Source organism: Neodiprion fabricii, chromosome 5, assembly GCF_021155785.1.
Source record: "Neodiprion fabricii isolate iyNeoFabr1 chromosome 5, iyNeoFabr1.1, whole genome shotgun sequence".
In the NCBI taxonomy this organism is placed as follows: domain Eukaryota; kingdom Metazoa; phylum Arthropoda; class Insecta; order Hymenoptera; family Diprionidae; genus Neodiprion; species Neodiprion fabricii.
Window position 1 is genome coordinate 6,834,308 of NC_060243.1, and position 17,984 is coordinate 6,852,291.

At 37.9% G+C, this 17,984-nt stretch overlaps 2 protein-coding genes across 5 annotated transcripts in view; one reads left to right on the plus strand and one right to left on the minus strand.

Annotated features, from left to right (window-relative positions):
• LOC124183306 (putative inorganic phosphate cotransporter) overlaps positions 1 to 10,911 on the minus strand; it is a 39,791-nt gene extending 28,880 nt beyond the window's left edge. The window contains exons 1-2 of the mRNA XM_046571638.1: positions 10,786 to 10,911; positions 10,551 to 10,749 (exon numbers count right to left, since the gene is read on the minus strand). Coding sequence (XP_046427594.1) covers positions 10,551 to 10,650 — 100 coding nt within the window. The 5' untranslated portion in view covers positions 10,651 to 10,749; positions 10,786 to 10,911. The remainder of the gene's footprint in view (positions 1 to 10,550; positions 10,750 to 10,785) is intronic.
• The window catches only part of LOC124183304 (glutamate receptor ionotropic, delta-2-like), a 38,907-nt gene that overhangs the window by 7,585 nt on the left and 13,338 nt on the right, over positions 1 to 17,984 (plus strand). Inside the window, exons 1-3 of one of the 4 annotated variants that reach the window (XM_046571631.1) lie at positions 11,095 to 11,110; positions 11,724 to 12,107; positions 12,306 to 12,685. The exons of 1 other annotated variant lie outside the window; for it this stretch is intronic. The gene's annotated coding sequence lies outside the window, so the exon portion shown is untranslated. Of the gene's footprint in view, positions 1 to 11,094; positions 11,111 to 11,552; positions 12,108 to 12,305; positions 12,686 to 17,984 lie in introns of those variants that run through there. 2 more of the 4 variants (XM_046571630.1, XM_046571629.1) reach the window with 2 other exon arrangements.

Genomic DNA, 17,984 nt, shown 5'->3' on the forward strand with positions numbered 1-17,984 from the left:
ATTAATTAACGTTTCGCCGTATGTATATTACGTGCATACATTTGTTTATTGCACATATATTTGAAGTAGGTCACGATACGCCGTTACTATTTTGTGAGGAAAAATAACAAAAAAAAGTGGAAATATTTGTGCGCGATTCGGAAAACGAGAAATGAAAACAGAATGGTAAATAAATAAATGGTTTCGGAGGTAAGCAATAATATTTTTTACAAGAAAATTTCGCTAACAAATATTGATTGGAAAATTTGCAAGAATCGAGTCTGCCGAAGATTCTCTGCGATGATCCAAATATGAGAAGGTCTTTAACAGCAAGTTTAAGTTGAAAATAAAGAATCACGAGCCTAATATGCTCGCCATGCGGATGCAGAGACGTTTTTACAGAAAAAACAATTAAAACCAACGAGCTTAATTAGTCATGAATGGATAATTGGCTGTTTAATAATGACAGACGGCGGGCTAAGTTCGTGATATGTTTCAATGATATTATATCCTGTCAACCAGCTGAACGATTTATCTTGAGATAAGATCTTTCAACTATGTAATCACCGAGATTTTAAAGACAAGTTATTTATAACTTATTGATGATACGTGCGAAATTTACCATTTATCTGTACCTACTTGTCATTCATGAAAATGATTTCGGTAGTTCGCTATCGTAATAAATGATAATAATAAATGATCAAAGCATTTGACGTGTCGTTTGTCGAGTAAGAGCTTCTGTTATTAAATTTAATACACATCGTAATCGATCGACGTTATTTAACGATTCATCACGCGTATACAGCACATATACATATAGGTATGTTATGCAGCTGTGTTCTTTTTAATGTATATTTCTATTCTTCTTTACTCGCGTGATTTTTTATGCATACTTGACTGACAATGAGAGAAACATGCGCAGTTGATGCGACTACGGTCACGTTACAGTATTTCCAGAGAATATGAATACGAACTTTTGTTCCATCCTTCCGCCATTATTGCGATTATAACTTTCGTATATAACTTTTCATTTTGACAAGGTAGAAATTCAGGATTAATACCGTCATAATAAAGATTTTCATTACGCAAATCGCATGGAATTTATCTTTTATGAAATTGCTGAATACATCGAAGGCCAACCTTCAGGACGTGCAGATAAGAGGTAAAAAAAGAAAGTCATAAAAAAAGCTGTTCTGGAATAACTAAACTTTCGAAAGCACCATCGAACCTTGGAATTTCCCGAAACTCGACGTAACTCACTGTAACTCAATCCGCTGATTCGTCTTCATCGACATAACGTTCTTCCCAATTTTGACATCATTATTGTCACGACCGACGAGGATTGGGTTGAACATCGAGAAGCTCGAGGCTCTTTTCAGGACGTCGCGTGACGGGCATGCGAAAGCTGATTCTCAGGCGGCCCATAATGGTTCAGAGTGCGTTCGCCAAGCTCTGCACGAAGCAAAATTTTTCGTTCCATCGTCGAGGCTATTGATCCATGCTTTGAGGGACAGTGTGACGTAAGCTTTGCGTTGTTCGTAAGGCGGACAGGTAGAGGATACACGGAATGACGGTCATCAGCCTTAACCTTCGGTGTCTGACAATAAGGCTCGGAAACGCGAAGCGAGTCGAACTCCCTGCAAAGTTAATCCAGGCCGTTGGGTTTGCTCTTTAAACGGCAAGTAAACTTCCGTACATTCCGTGCACGCCATAAAACTACAGCGTTCGGTCCCAACGCGTGATTCTAATCCGCAATTTTAAACCCACGGTTCTTCGGTTTCCGTCCTTCGCTTTCTCGCTTCTGTGTATGAGTTGTCTGTACACGTAGAATAAGGTTACATGCATGGGTATACACCTTACATCCACGTACCCGTACCAAAGTTCCTCACAATTCGCACTCGTTCCCATTCATTCGACGTTTCCGCTTTCAATTCACCCTTGTGCACAAATTGCCCCGGGGTCAATTCGGGATGGGTGATTTTTTTCAACCTCATTTCATCTCATCTTTGTTTTTTTTCCCTTTGACAAATATTCATTGTGCTGCTGCTCGCAGCATTTTTTCGATAAATGTACGATGTGCATTTTCATCGAGGGAAATCGTGAATGCAGAATTTAGAAGAAAGACACGCTTCAAATGTGTTCAAAACGGATGATTACACAAGTATACCGATAGCTGTAAAATAAAAAATGAAAATAAGACAGCAAAACACTGCTCAAATATATTTCAACTACCTACATGGTTTTCTTTTTCTTTAGTTTTATTCGGGCTGCGCGATTTGAGGCGCAGTAAATGATAGTAAACATGATTATTCAAAGGTAGGTCTATAACTTAAAATTATTGCTCAATAATGACGGTTGTTAAATTTGGGTTCCTCATCTAACTAAATATATATAAATTAAATTATACGACGAGTATGCGGAACTCTAGCTTGTTCGTCAGATAATTATTTTCTCACCGTTCGTCTGATGAGTGACGATAAATTATTCTAGTCGTTTTTGTTTTACAAAGCAAAGTTCTTTGGCATAAAAAAGGTATGCATATACAATTCGCAAAAATGAAATATGACAGTGGAATTATTCGATCGGTGAAAGAAAGTCCCGCTGTCTGCATTAGCATCTTTTTAGCTGACTACGAGCGTAAATAATTGCAACAGATATTAAGAGGAGGTCACCGCGACTTCTTTCGCACAAGATAAAACGTGCAACGAATCGTGACTTGGTTACCGATGAGGCTGCAGTGTGTAGAAAAGAAAAATATGAAAAAAGGGAAGAAAGAAGTAAAACTTTTGTCCGCGTCTTAAGTTTGCTTTACACGACCAAGCACTGTCTTCACCCAAATATTTGATTATCGACAGTTGCGTAAACATAAAAGGTACACTTATAATAACTCCTGTATACGCGACTCTGCGCTGCGTCTTTAAGAATAAATTTTTACCCAATAACATTCGTACATTCCGTTGTTTTATTGCGACAAGAGTGTCACTCTTTTATTATATTATATCTTAAGGATATTGTAAACTTACGGAAAGTAAATAATAAGGAAGAAAAATTCACGAATATTAGTATAACGAAATATACTGTAGCATTAGACACTTCGAAATCTAGGTATGTACCTACAAAATTTATTCACTTCGCCAATATTTACGTAGATTTGAATGCACACATATTAGGTTCAAACGTCAGAAAGTTTGATCATTTTTACCTGAAGGTGAAAACGCGAGAATTTTCTATTCAATTTTATAGCACAACAATTTACAAGAATAGAAGAACGTAATCCGCGAGAGTTTTTTTTTTCATATACGTACTGAGATTAAGATTTCGCGATTTGTTACGGAAAACTGCTGAGAATATAAATTTACGTCTCTTGATTGTACACGAGAAATTGAACTTTATTTTTTGCGTACCTTCAAATCCATTCGCTTATCAGAATAAATGATACGCTATTCAGATCATGATTAATGGGATTGGTTCTAACGGAATAGAACCATTCTCTTATTACGAATTAGAAAGCCTCCCCTGCACTGACGTTCATGATTCACATTGCAGGCGTATACTTATGATAAGAGTAACGTACTGCAATCGGTTCCAATCAATAACACAAAAGAAAAAAAAAAAAAAAAAAAAATAAAGGGAAAGAGAGACGAGGAAAAAAAAGTCGTCTTGTTTTAAAAATACGAAATTGTTGTATCAATACAAATTGAACTTCTTCTAATTTATATTTTGTTGAGTCTAGTGTTTAACGGTTTGAACACGCAATGAAATTTGTTGTTACAAAAATCTTTTGCATTGATTGAACACGTTAGAGTTATTCAAGCGCAGAAAACGTACTTTTCGAATCATAATCATTGATAATTCTGTTGACTCAACATTTAGTGGGATTTAGCCGTTATTCAATGGGCAATAAGTAAAGTCATCGTATTTGGACCAAATAACGGATACTAGATTGAAGCGAATGGATTCCAACGAAATCTATTTTCTTGTTTTAAGTATTCCTTTCCCTCCATGACATTTCGTGTAATAGGGCTTTGCTCTTTGGAGTAAGACGCGCGGTTGGGTTCTGGTATTTTATGAGCCGTAGGCGTTCGATGAGCTGACGGCAAAAAGCGCGAACTTCGTAGAACAGCTATCGCGCGAAGGTACGAGTTGATTGTTTCTTCTATTTTTTTCTTTTTTCTTTTCCGGTCCCACCGATTTGGCTTACAAGATTAACCGCTACTCTGTGATTTTTTTTGTTTCAACTCTTTGCGCGGGTCCATTGAGGACGAAAAAAAAAATTCTAAGCTACCTTTTACGTTGTAGAATTGCGACCGTCGAGTATAATTGATCAGCACTTCGTCGACCTGAAAAGGTCAACGACATTCAGACGCAATAACTCGTTGCGACGGGAGTTTCCGTTCACGATTCACAATCATTTATTCCAATTCAGTTTTTTTTTTTAATCATTCATAATTTAAATTCGGTAATCCCGCCGAATCCGACTAGGATAAAAACTCGCACCAAGAATCCAGTTTCTCATTATTTTATATTCAAGATTCAGCTGATTTATTACAGGATGAACATCATCTTTTTTTTTCTTCTTTTAATTAGGTATCAAAAATGGTCTGTTCTGTTGTACATTCTTTTTCTTCGTGAGTTTTTCGGTATAGGTATTTTAATATACGCACAATCGTTATAATATACGTGAACATTGGTATAATATAACATTGAAAATTACATTGATTGCTATTTATATTTCATTGGACGTATAATGATATTGCCCAAGCCCTTAAGCAACGCGGAAGTGCGAAAAGACCGCTAGTGTTTCTTTTACACACGCGTGAATCCTAATCATCTAAACCGAAGTTATGATGCGGAAATTCATTACGAGCTGTTTTTACGTCAGGACGCAACCGCTGTTTACCGCGTGATTAAATACGCTGGTGAAATAGATTATAGGTTACACGAGTTTTCGGTTAGAACATATCTTTCGAGATAATGTAGGAACGTAATTTCTGTCTGATAAAAACCCAACGAAACGAAAAAGACTACGAGTATTACTGAGAGATACGCAAATTTGGTTATTTCGTCACGTTTCGCAATCTTTTCAACACGCTGTGTCAAAATAATTTGCAAAATAATGAAACAATGTGAGTTGAAATGCAAATTGAGAACTGAATGTTTCGGAAATTTGTTTTCTATACTTTGTTTACCCGTTCATTCTACGGATTAACATTATAAATCTTCAATTCGGCAAATATTGGCTAATTTCAATCACACGATTGTTGGTGTCGAATTCAGGCACGAATTCCGAAATTCAGGCATGTAGATTGATCGAAGCGACAAAAATTTGCCGGTTCAACTTAAAAATCTTCCAATATATATATATACATATATATAGCGAGGTGTTGTTGCATACACGAATAGTGATAATGCTGGGCTCAATCCTGCACGCAGGTACGTTACAGACAAAACAAAGTTAATACACAAAAAATGGAGGTGAAACTTGTTTCTTTTCAACTCCTTCGAACAATGTTTTTGCATGCTCGTTCACCAAATTATACGTTATCACAGGCACTGGTTAAATTAGCATTTTGCTGGAGTCGCGCGCTGATTCGAGACAGGTATGCCGCATTGTAACTTGGTCGCATTGTAACAAAAGAATTAGAGGTCGTACAGTTAAAAAAAAAAATAAAAAAGTGCGAACAAAAATGTGATGTAACGTAACGTCGTAACGGCTGCGAAAATCTTTAGAAACGGAAAAAACTCGTTACTTAAAATTCCTCTGGCAAGTCCGCGAAGTCGGTGCAAAATTAAGGGAATGAAAAAATCCACAGCTTCGGATATCGAACTGGGCTAATGGCGAGCTTTAATAACCTTGGAGGTTGCGCGTCTACGGTTGGCGAACGAGGCCAGGTGAGAAGTTGCGCTTTTGCCAAGGGGATAAAACTGCGTTGGGTCAACATCGTTGCATAAAAGATGGTGGCGCGAGACAAATATGTTTACTACGAGTAAAGAATAACCGCGCAAGTCTCGTTTTACGCTCAATAGTACAAAGGAACGAAATTACACAAAGGCAATTCAGGTAAGGCTGTTCTTTACTGTCGATTGCGTTACCCAATCGAACGACGATGGTCGAATCGTATGTGAAAGCGTCGAAGTTCAACACGGATTTTAAACAATCTCTCTTTTTTTTCACTGCGTTTTTTTCTTATTCTCATACTGTGCGATCGGTAGTAGAACTACGATAGAAAGTTGCGTAGGTACGATACCGAGAGGTAAAATTCATCCGATGATGCCTGGCAGCCTATTTTACAACCGCCATCGATCCATATTCGTACGACCGAATGAATCTGCGCCGTTCTCTACGATGACGCAGATGTAATATTATTGTACAGCGTACGTGGAGCGAAATTCGTTCCAATTGTTGACATGGTTTAACCGGCTTTATTGAAAAGTAAGCTGATCTGACCTCTCTGAATTCAAGCGGAACGAAACGTAGTCACTTTCGATGGCGTATTTGGGAGCACGCACCCGTTCTTCTGATAATTTTCACTTTCGATGATGATTTCTTTTTTTATACGACGGCGAAAATTGAGAATGACAATGGTAATTTTATACGGGCAAAAGAGGCTATTTAGTCGTGGAAATTGCAAACCTCTTTTTAATAAATACCTCAGAAATTGCGTGAAATCGCTACGATTAGTTTGAAATAATTTGGTATTACTTTAAAGGCGTTTGTAATAATTGTGAAATCGTTTAGAAATCAGTTTTGAAACAGATTGTAACCATAGGCGAAACCGCTTATAATTATTTGAAACCGCTGCGACATTGTTTTAAACAGTTTGAAATTACTTTAAAACAATTGACAATCGTTTGTCACTTGATCTGCAACTGAATAACACCTCGTCCCCGGGTAAATTTATTTTTTAGAAATAGATTACCGAAGATAGGTACAAAACTGTGAAAAATATTACTTTCGACCAAATATCCGGAATCACATTAGAAATTGATGAATTTTATTATAACAACGATAAAATAATATGACAATCATTACAAAATTCATAAAACAAATATAATCGCACTGTACGAGGAAAACTTTCACGTCCTATTATTTATTTATTTATTTTTTTTACAATGACTGACGTGTTGTATCGTAATTACATGTACAATATACTTACAACACACGTGCGTGTAAACGCATTTGATTACCTACAATGGTGTCAAATTTTATTACGTCACAATTAATTGGCTCCGATAAAATAACCGTTCGTCTTGAACACTAACTTTCTCGATTCTGTGCGCAGGTGATACGCATATTCTTACGTACTCGAATAAAAGGATCAAATGTAATTAATTTCTCCCTCGAAATCGGAACTGTGGTTCAACGACGTTCTGATATAATTGCCGAAAAATGCGCACAAACCGTTCGCTCTGGAAACCAGGCCGAATAACCAATTTTCCGATTGGCGATGGGGGAATAAATGGTGAAAAATAAGAAATTGGAACAAACTTGGACACGTTTGATTGATTGGAAAAATAAATTTAACTGCACGCGGTCTCTGGCAGACTTTTTGGAAATTCAATGCCCACGTCGAAGAAATGAAAATCAATTATACATATAATCAAAATTGGATCTTTACTTTAAAAAAACACGCTCGTATTTAGACCTCGAAGTTTCATCCAGATTGCCTTCTACGATCCAACTGCAAATTCCGATCAAAATCCGGTCGCAATTTTTGATGGCAAAGAAATTTCACATGTTCATTGCACAGTAAGACTTCTCAACATTCATCGAATCAATCGTCTTATATTTGACTGGGTCAATTGATCGAATTTACAGATGAACTCGGCGATATTTGCGAACTAAGGGTACAAGAAGTAAAAGCGTTATGCTTCTTTGAATTTTTCAATTTTCTGTAATATAATTAAAAAATGTATTCAACAATTTTCAATACAGCGATTTCACAACTACCCCAATTTTGTCCACCTCAATTTCAAGTTATCTCGAAGGCAAAGGTCAGTATTTTCCATATCTTCTTTTTCAAGTTACTGAAAGTACAAGCGCACGTTTATATACCTTTGTCGTATAATCGATCGAGATCTAACGCGTTACACGAACCAATAAATTTCTCGAGAGAACCGCGCGATGCAACGATCATATTTTCTACGCAATACTTGCACTTCGCTTTCGGATATTCTCCCGTAAACTTAGAATGCAAACACGCAAGGAAAGTGCTTTTCTCCTTAATTTTCTCCTTAATGCACGCTCCGATCATCGTAACGCAAGCAGGTTAAAATAGCAGTCTTATCGGGACCTTGAGCTGGCTACTGGACTACGACTGCATAGATATATCTCTTATGGCCTCTTTCATTGGACGAGCTGCATATTTATGTGCGGTATTAGGTATATCTAGATACACAATATATATGTACATACATGTATATATATATATATATATATATATATATACCTAGATGGAAATTAACAGACGATTCTATGCAATACATATTGCAGTAGTTCCCGAGTTGCAGCTGCTGATCTATGCAGTGTTGTACGGTGAAACATAACCCGCGCACTAACGGCAGTATTGCGCAACTGTTCGACGTTGATAAAAACGAAAAATAACTATTAGAAATTAAAAAAATTGCATAATTGTACGTGCGAAATTATAGACAAGTGTTTTTTTTTTTTTTTTTATTTTTACTCTTGTATAATATACGTGTAGGTAGATACAACGTATAAGCTGATAATTATGCCAGCTGTATCAATTCTGTTGTACCACATTTTTCTGTCTCGACGAGACGACATTCGCCTAAAACCAAGGTGATTATTGTACTTCGTGTAATCCACGCTTGCAATTTATTAAACGAAGAACAGTAAAGGAAATTTATTATTTTTCAACAGTAGAGTTTTACGATTACGGTGTTGATTCCGACGAGGTGAAATAAAATAAATTGAAAAATTTAATTATTGGTTGAATAGAAATTATGAGACATGTGAAAAGGTCGTAATTATTCAGTTGTATAATTAAATGAGAAGGTTCCTGCTAAACTTGTCGGTTATTAGTTTTTATTTACCGTCCGGTGAACTTTACTTTTATGACCATTCAACGTCAATTTTATAAAAATATTCCATGCATAACAGTTTTAGCAGGCTAATAAGGATGATGAGTACTATATGATTTTGTTGTTACTCACGTATGTATACGGGTCAATTTTCATTGTTATGCAAAAAAAAAAAAAATTGAAAAAAATTAAAGAATCAATAAGATTCACAGCGTAGAAACGGGAGAGAAATTAACATCAAAATTAAAAAATAGCAGAGAAATTTTCCCATACTACCATGTGTTTACGTTTCATATAAATCAAGGTCCTTTCGGAGGATCGAGGATTAACTTTCGAATGAACGAGTCCAAATTTATACGTTTCAAGATCAACGCATTCTATCGTTTATTTCACGAAGAAAATTAATTTTAAAAAATAACTGTCGAGTTGCCTTAAAACGACGTTTCGCAAAGTCTTACATGTACTAATGTTTCTTTAAAATATCTGTATATGGCATATAATTATCAGCTTCGACAAACGACTGATTACAAATGAAAAAACGAAACAGAAAAATATTCCAATTCACAAGGAACATGGAATCCACCTGCAGATATATTGTACCAAGACGTAACAACCTCGTGTTAAACCCGGCAACAGGTAGGCGGGTATACACGTATAAATTCGTACGAGATTTACAAAAGTTCATGAAAAGAAGGAGTCGAGGTGGGGGAGGGGGGGATAAAAATTTTCGTCGAGCAAAAAGATTCTTCGGTAGGTAGATTATAACACGTAGCAGTTAGACACAGTCTGCAATGGCATCCTCTGGCATTTCGCCAAGTGACTAGGGTTATCTCATGGCAGATCGAGGATTTAGAAATAACCACGTGCCGTCGACGACGTGTCCCGAAGACAACTTAAAGCGCGTTGAGATCGGTGCACAGTGGTCTGAGACAACGAAATTTTCGTTTCAGAAATATTTTTGGGGGGGGGGGGATGAAATCTTTCGAACGCGTTGAAAAGAGGTAACGATAAAATGACTAAATTAAAAATCAGTATATCTATATATGTGTATAGATTACAGCGGTTGTGCGAAAGGTTTTTACAGCTGCGTATCATTTGACGTACCTGGAGGATTCCTTGATAGTTAACGACGCAAACGATTCTTCCGCCGTTACATAGACAACCGGAGTTACATCTCGCACGCTTGCTGCGTTCAATGCGTAACTCCGGTTGCCTATATGCCGGCGGAAAATTGTTCGCGTTGTTAACTCTCAAGGAATCCTCACGATAAGGTAAGTGTCTACCAATTATTGACCTTTTTCGGTTGCATCTGTTTGATCCAAAGTTCTAAAATAAGCAAAAATATAAACTCGCAGCCTCTGATCCTAGAGCAATTGCTTTAGTAATCGAGAAAGTCAAAATTTTTTGTCGTCAATTTATAATTTCGTAAAATAACAGGGTCAATAATTGACAGACTTATCGTATATATCGTTTGAAATATTCGAACGTTGTGCGGTTTCGTTGGATAAAAAAGAACAGAGACTCACCATGCGGCCTGCTCGGTTCCTCCCCTGTCGGCATCGGGGATTTGACACCGTTCTTCGCCTCCATCTCGGTGCCCTGTCCAGTTCCGTTTCCGGTACCCATTTCGAACGGAGAGCGCGGGATTTCGGCAACTTTATCCGGCGATAGATTTCGACTCGGTTACTCCTCGTCGCGAGAGGGTTTTCTCGATTTTCTCGGTTTTCTCGGTTTTCTCGGTTTTCTCGGTTTTCTCGGTTTCCGTCAGACACAGCTCGTCAGCCTAGCGCCAAAGGCTCCGTGTCGCTCACCTAGGCAATGCTCACTAACGAAAACTCGGCGAGCACCGCGCCGCTAAGAACCTCGCGTCCGTCGCCGATCAGCCAATCACCGGCTTGCCCGTTCGCCCCACCCTCTGTTTACCTCCCGCTAGTCTTCATCCCCCTCCCTTCCGCCCTCGCCGAGCCGGCTTATCGGCAACTCTCGCTGCGAGGGATTAAACCTAATCCGTGATAGCGCGAGTCTCGGTTGACCGTTCAAATTGCGGTAAAGATCGTTCGGCACCCTCCGTTTTTCGGCTCCCAGAGTGAGAAATGCGATTCGGTTTATACCTAAACGCGGTATCGTCTGTTGCTACAAAACGGATATCGAAGGGGAGAATTAGAAATTTCGTTTACACCTTTGTTTTCAAGTCTCTTCCGCAACCTTTAGCCTTTCTAGCCACGGTTTGTATGGCATTGAAAATAAACGACGTATCAGTTTTCTTCGATCGAAACCGGAATTCGAAGGCAGGAATTATTTTTATCCAATATTGATAGGGTTACGCCTGCAATCAGCGATTCGCGGATATTTATCAATTTCTTGTTATTATTATTGTTATTATGCATAATTGCTTGAAGAATGACGGTATATATGTGACAGGACATAACGTGACTTTGACGCACGGGAAAAATACGGTATTGCAATGAGATTTTATAGCTCTGCTGTGCGTTATAAATATATATATATATATATATATATATATATATATATATATATCGTAAAAGGCCTAAGATTATTTTCATTTTCATTCCGTTAATTATCCACTTTTGCTAATTATGTATAATGCGTATGTGCGTGTAATAGAGAATTTTTCTTGTCAATATTTTTAGTGCTACGATTACGTGGCGTTATTCTAATTTATTATATTTATTGTATAGTTTGCGCGTGAACTGGAAAAATTACAAAGACACAGTGTGTTTTATTTTTCTTACGACAAGTGTTTTTCTCACTCGTAACCGACGGATACTCGCACCAAGCGTCGGAAATTTATCACTATTGAATTCAAATTTCCCTAATACGGAAACGAAAATTTGGTTCAAAGTTGTGAAGTGTTGGAAAGAAAATTGCGCTATCTAAAAATTCGGGAGCGATCAATCAATCCGAAGACGTGATGTCAAGAATGGAGAAAATAATTGCTAGTTATAAATCTACACTGACAACTGACCAGTTTTAATAAAACGAAATATAATTTGACGGCGTTTTTCGCAACATGCCAAGTCAACGTGACGGAACGAAAGTTTTTGAAAAAAATAAATAAATAAGTAAGTAATAATAAAACGTAATCCAACCTTAAACCTATAAGCTGAGGACTCTTTTTCGCGGTTTATTGCAGCTTTGTCAGTTACGCCCGTATAAGGTTATATGGTTATAGATTTTGCACACCTGTTGTACGGTTCTTTAAATTACAACGTTGTCCGCTAGTTTTTCTTATCGTTAAACCATTAAACTCTGCGATGCAGGACGGCAGGTCAAAGAGAGAAGGAGAGAGAGAGAGAGAGAGAGAGAGAGAGAGAGAGAGAGAGAGATAAAGAGACGGAAGGGATAAGAAGCATTTAAAACTACGACGTAAAAGGAAAAACGCTCTTACTTTCAAGGAACTAAATTCAGGTTTATACACCGCTTCAACGATCGCCGCAGCGTCTCAAATATCACATACGTGTATTTACATGTGCCTACGTATAAACCTGACTTCGACCAGTTAACATTGGGCTTTATAAATACGCGATGAGACTACTTCGCACTTGACGTTCCTTTCAAGGAATTCTTGGGCTCCGTAATTCGTCACGTTTATACGAGGTCAAGATCGCAAGTTTTAGACCTGGCTGCTGTATATACACAGGTATGCATTGTGTACGCTGGTATACCTGACCATAGAAGAGATACCGCTGTGTAAACACAGTGAGAGGTTATATTTTTCACACTGTAAATTCCCCGGAGTTTTCAACTCGGGCTTTCCTGCAGGCCTTCCGCGAAGTTGCGGAATACCTCTGACTATAAATTTATTATATTTTTCCAGGTTTGCTCCTTTTTCTGCTGCAACGGTCGAGGAATCGACGATTTTTCACGTCAAATAATTTTTCTCGTCAACATCTTCGTAGCTGATTATATTCGGACGATCAAGTTTCTCAATACGTGCACACTGTTATGAAAGAAATGTCTAGTTTAAATCACTGTACACAGTCCTCTAACTATTAGCAATTTGTACCATAACCGAAGTATACAGTTTCGTAAAAAAAAAAATGAAAATAAGTTTTATTGCTGCAACCATAAAATCCAGCATCTGTTGCTGTTCTTTTTTATCGCGATCATTCGTACTATACCTATTTTCTTCCAACTGTTGCAATACTCTTATGTCGGTGTAAGGAATAAATTGTCTTTAAGGCCTTGTTTGACGGGGAAAAAAAAAAAAAAAAAAAAAAAAAAAAAATAGAAAATCATTAAACTAATCAACCATGAGATTCAATGCTGCGACATTTGCAAAATGTAATATCGACAACTATAATCAGAGGCTACAGGTGAACTCTTTCTTCCCTCGAATCCGGATCATTTAGCCGAGTGATCGTTAACCTTATCAGCACGTTACAGTGTGCGGCATCAGACGCTACGTAGGATAAATTTTCTCCTCGTTTTAACTTCGTACTGTGCTCTCTGTTAAGAGATTGATCGTTTGAGGCGTGTCGGCGCGTCGCGACGTATATAAAGCACGTGCCGGAGAGTAGGTCAAGCGCACAAATACCCGGAACGATTGACCGATTCGATCCCGTGATGATAAAACACGGGGTCGCGCCTTGCCGCCGCTCCGTCGGTAACGATGACGGATGAGTCTGCAAGGTTCTGCTCCGGGCTCCTTACGACTACCGATCGCACGATCGTATAAAAAAAAAAAAAACAAAAACGAGACCACCATAGCTACGGATCCTTGAACATCCGGAATCCGGATCCGGTGTCGAAATTGTTTCACCACCACCAGATTTTTAGTACTTTTGGCTGAAACACATTCGTTCGTCCATCTCGATCCATTGCACGATTTTTCTATGCGCAAGTAAAGGTTTGACCCTCGAACCTACTACGTATATGCCCAGGAACCTAGGCATATTCAACCCTTTACCCTACATGTATACCGTTAAACTTTCACCCTCTGTATATACGTCCGTCTAGGGATCAGGAATCCGACACTAAGCCGTATATATATATTCTTGTACGTGGAAAAGCCTGACTCTCATCGCCTTCTTTCCTCCCTCCCATTCAAACCCGAAAACTGGGGTTGGCGAAGCACCCCTAATATATATATATATATATGGGGGTGAAGAAGCTGTTTTGAAATCGGATTCGGATTCAGCATCACCAAAAATATGTAGGTATGATGGTTCAGTTCGCTGGATAATAGCTAAAAATAATCGATGGATCGATTAATCGGGTCCAAAAAAATTATCGAACACGACTCGATTGAATCGGTAAAAAATAATCGATTGATCGGTTATTTCGTAATTTTTTGAAACGGTGCATGTGAAATCAAAATTTCGTAAACTTCAGTATGTAGTCATGCGTACAGAAGTAGCGGTGAAATTTTTTGATAATTTACAGTTTCATTCAAAATATTTTTCTATTTCAGGTGAAAATATTCATTTACATTTCACTATTTATATCAAATAGGTACTTAGTAGGTAAGGCAATGATAATAATTGATACTCTCATCACATAAATTGATATTGTATTGCGTCGTTCGTGGGAGTAAAAAAACAAGAAACGATTCTGAGGAAAAATAATCGAGTCGAACATCCATTATTTTTTATTATTCTTACTAGATAAGACGCTTCTTTTTTTCGGTGCCTGTGTTGGTTACTCGTCAAGATGAACATGTGCTCGATGATTATGGCAGTAATGCATCGCTCGGCTTGCACTGCTTATACATTGCGTAAAATAATCGCTTGAAGATTATACCGCCAAAATGGGCAATGATCCGAAAAAAATGCAATAAAATGAGCATGTTCTTTGACAAAGTAGATCTGTAACGATCGATATCTTACAATTAAGATATGTAGATTTTGCTTTATATATATATATATAGTATAGTATACTTGAATCGGCTCAAGAGTTGAATTTGCGATTCAACCGTCGAGGAGGAGATTCGGGGTTCATACGCTTTTTGAAATCCGAAAATCCCTGAGTTTTCAAGGCAATCAAATCCAAAAATAGAATTTTTCCAGTAACCTTTCAAGAAATATAAAGCTGACTGATGACAATTTTTTTTACATATTAATACCAATACCTTGATTATTACCTAGAAACTATCTCACTGTCTGACTATCAATTTACAAACAATAGTCTGAGACTTTTCGCGCGTAGAAACAAAGTTTTGAATCCGATCTTTTTTTTTTCTTTAAGATCGATAGTAATTCGTACTTTTCGTACTAATTCGAGTTTATTTCTTCGACCGACTTGAAATTCCAGTCTTATTTTAAAAATTCTCTGACTTTTATCCTGCTGTAAGAAATTCCCAGGGTTTTCCCTGTGCGTACGAACCCTGAGATTGAAACACTTGGTGCTGACGTAAGTTTGTCTAACGTCATTTTCCGCTCCATGTGCCGTCTCGGCGCAGATCTGCAAATATTTTTATTGCGCACTCATTACGATTCATTACGATTTATCACAGTTTCTTTCCTCCTAATAGAAATTTCGAACACGAGATGCTGGCTGGAAGGGTTGAGGTATTAAACTTGTCCGACGACACGTATTCTGAATCTTAAAAGAATTCCTCGAATTCTTGCTCGCCGTAAAGTCACGGTCAATACTTTTGCTACGTCGAAATGTGCTAGTCGTTTTATCATGCCGGTAACGATGAGTAAGTAACCCATTTCGTCTTTTTACCATCAAGGCCAGGATCGGCAAGGAATACTTAATATTAGACGGTGATTTATGCAGGTGAGTGAACACGACGCGGAAAATAACAGAATTTGTTCTCCTTCATGTTTCTTGAAAATCTATACAAATAATTGCATTGCATGAATTTTACGTTACGTTGTTCCGGACGTATACAATTTTTATGTCTATCGTCCTACCGTCAGGGCTAGAATTTTCACGGATTCGTCGTCAAGAACCTCGAAAAAATTCTAATACAGGTCAAAAAAAATGTCAAGCGGTCCCAGTGTTACAGTTCTATTTATAATATTCGCACGAGTGATAATTAATAATTCAAAAAAATTATTAACATCGCATTGGCATTACCTGTAGCCATTAGAATGTCTATTATAAGCGCGTGCGACAAAGTACAAGTTTTCGTTAATTAAGCATAAGGTACTCCTACGTGTATTACCTTAGCTTTCCGGGTAACTGTCAAGTGAGCATAACGCATTATTAAGATTCAAATTATCTCCGGAATAGCAATTATTTTATAAACGTACGAGGAAAATGAATTGTTCATATGCTATCTGAGATATGATATTGTGCAACAATTACATAAGAATAGAACTCGCTGTTTGTATCGACGCGATGTCCGTTTCGCAGAATATCATATCAAGTTCATTCTCACCAATTCGTTACAACTTTCGACCGCGTTTTTACCCCTTGTCGTGTGCCGTGAACGCGATATTGATCGTTGTCATTTTTCGAAACATCCTTGTTAGCAGAATAGCCAATCGTTGTTATTAGACATGCGTGATTCGGACGAGTCGATGACTCTTCGGCACTGTTACAGCTGCATTACGAAGTGCAGAATCACCTTAAAAATGAGCACGTGACACTGACGTATGAACCGTATTTGAATCAGTGCGAGTTATTGATTATCGATCTGCATTGCCGCTTAATATGTCTATATATATATATGTATATATATACGTCTCGTAGATTGCGATCATGGATTAGGCGCTTAAAATGACAATTGGCGTTGAAGCCATCTACGCGTCAGTTAAAAAAAAAAAAAAAGAAAAATGTAATATACAATCTTCGAGTATTTTGATGGATCGATCGATCCGTCTCAATCCGCACAACAATCTGCCATCGTGATAATCACACTCATGTATATATACGGCGACCGAATTGGTCGCCAAGTACCTTTGATGCTCATATTCTCGGGGATGTTTGAATTTACTAGTTACGTACTGAGACACTTCGATCACTACGACAATTGCTACGACCTGGATCTCGGAGAATCGGTTCAAGCTCTCCGTTTCAGATCAGTGAATATTATTGCCTGTTAGTCCGCATTGATTATAATGCTTTTTGTTTTTTTTCTCAGTAATCGGATATTAATTTGATTTCCGGATGAAATTTCACTGGTTTCAAAATTTCAAACTCTACAACTGGAATATGTAACCGATCGAATCGTTTCTGCGTAATAAAACGCAAGCGTGTTTCTATATCGCAACGTTCACTTCATCTCCAGATCTTACACCGATACGCAATTGATAATATGCGAACGAGAACCGAGTTCCTACCGAGCTGAAGTTGTCAAATTTCACCGACCAATTCGCACTTCACGAAAAGCCATATTCTCGGACTTGTCTGCTGCCGCACCAGCACGTAACGTACCTACTTCGACTATCTACGAGGAATTTCAAGGTTTACCAGAGTGTATGGCGGATGTCGTTTGGACCGTAGTGCCTTTTCGCCTGCGCATAAAATCCACATTCCATGCAGTAGAAACGGCAGTCGTACGCCAGACGCAAGAAACAGCTGCAGCTCCGCAGGCCGCCTGTATTTACCGAGTTGCACAATCTGTGTCAAGCGAAAGCTGTTTTCCTGTACCGAAAAAAAAACAAGAGGAAATTATCAGTTGTAAAAATGAACATTCAACAATAAACGAGACGAGTCCGGTCACTTCAGTATCACCGCGAATGAATTTTCCAATCGTCGCGTCGTCGCAAGGAAAATGTCTAATCCTTGTGTCTTCGTTCTTATTTTCTCGTACGTTGACCACGTCGCACGTAGAATTTCTTCTTGTTTGTTTAACAATAAGAATTCGACGTGTACATATAATAGAAGGATTAGGTTTGCGAACGGCTCGCAATACGAAGCATTGATTAATTTCATAAAGTTTCGAGTTCAGGACAATAACGAGAAAAGAATTATTAATGAAATTTAGGGTGTTAATGATTTAAGGATCGGTGGTGTTAATTGTTTTGCTGGACCTGCACCTCGTG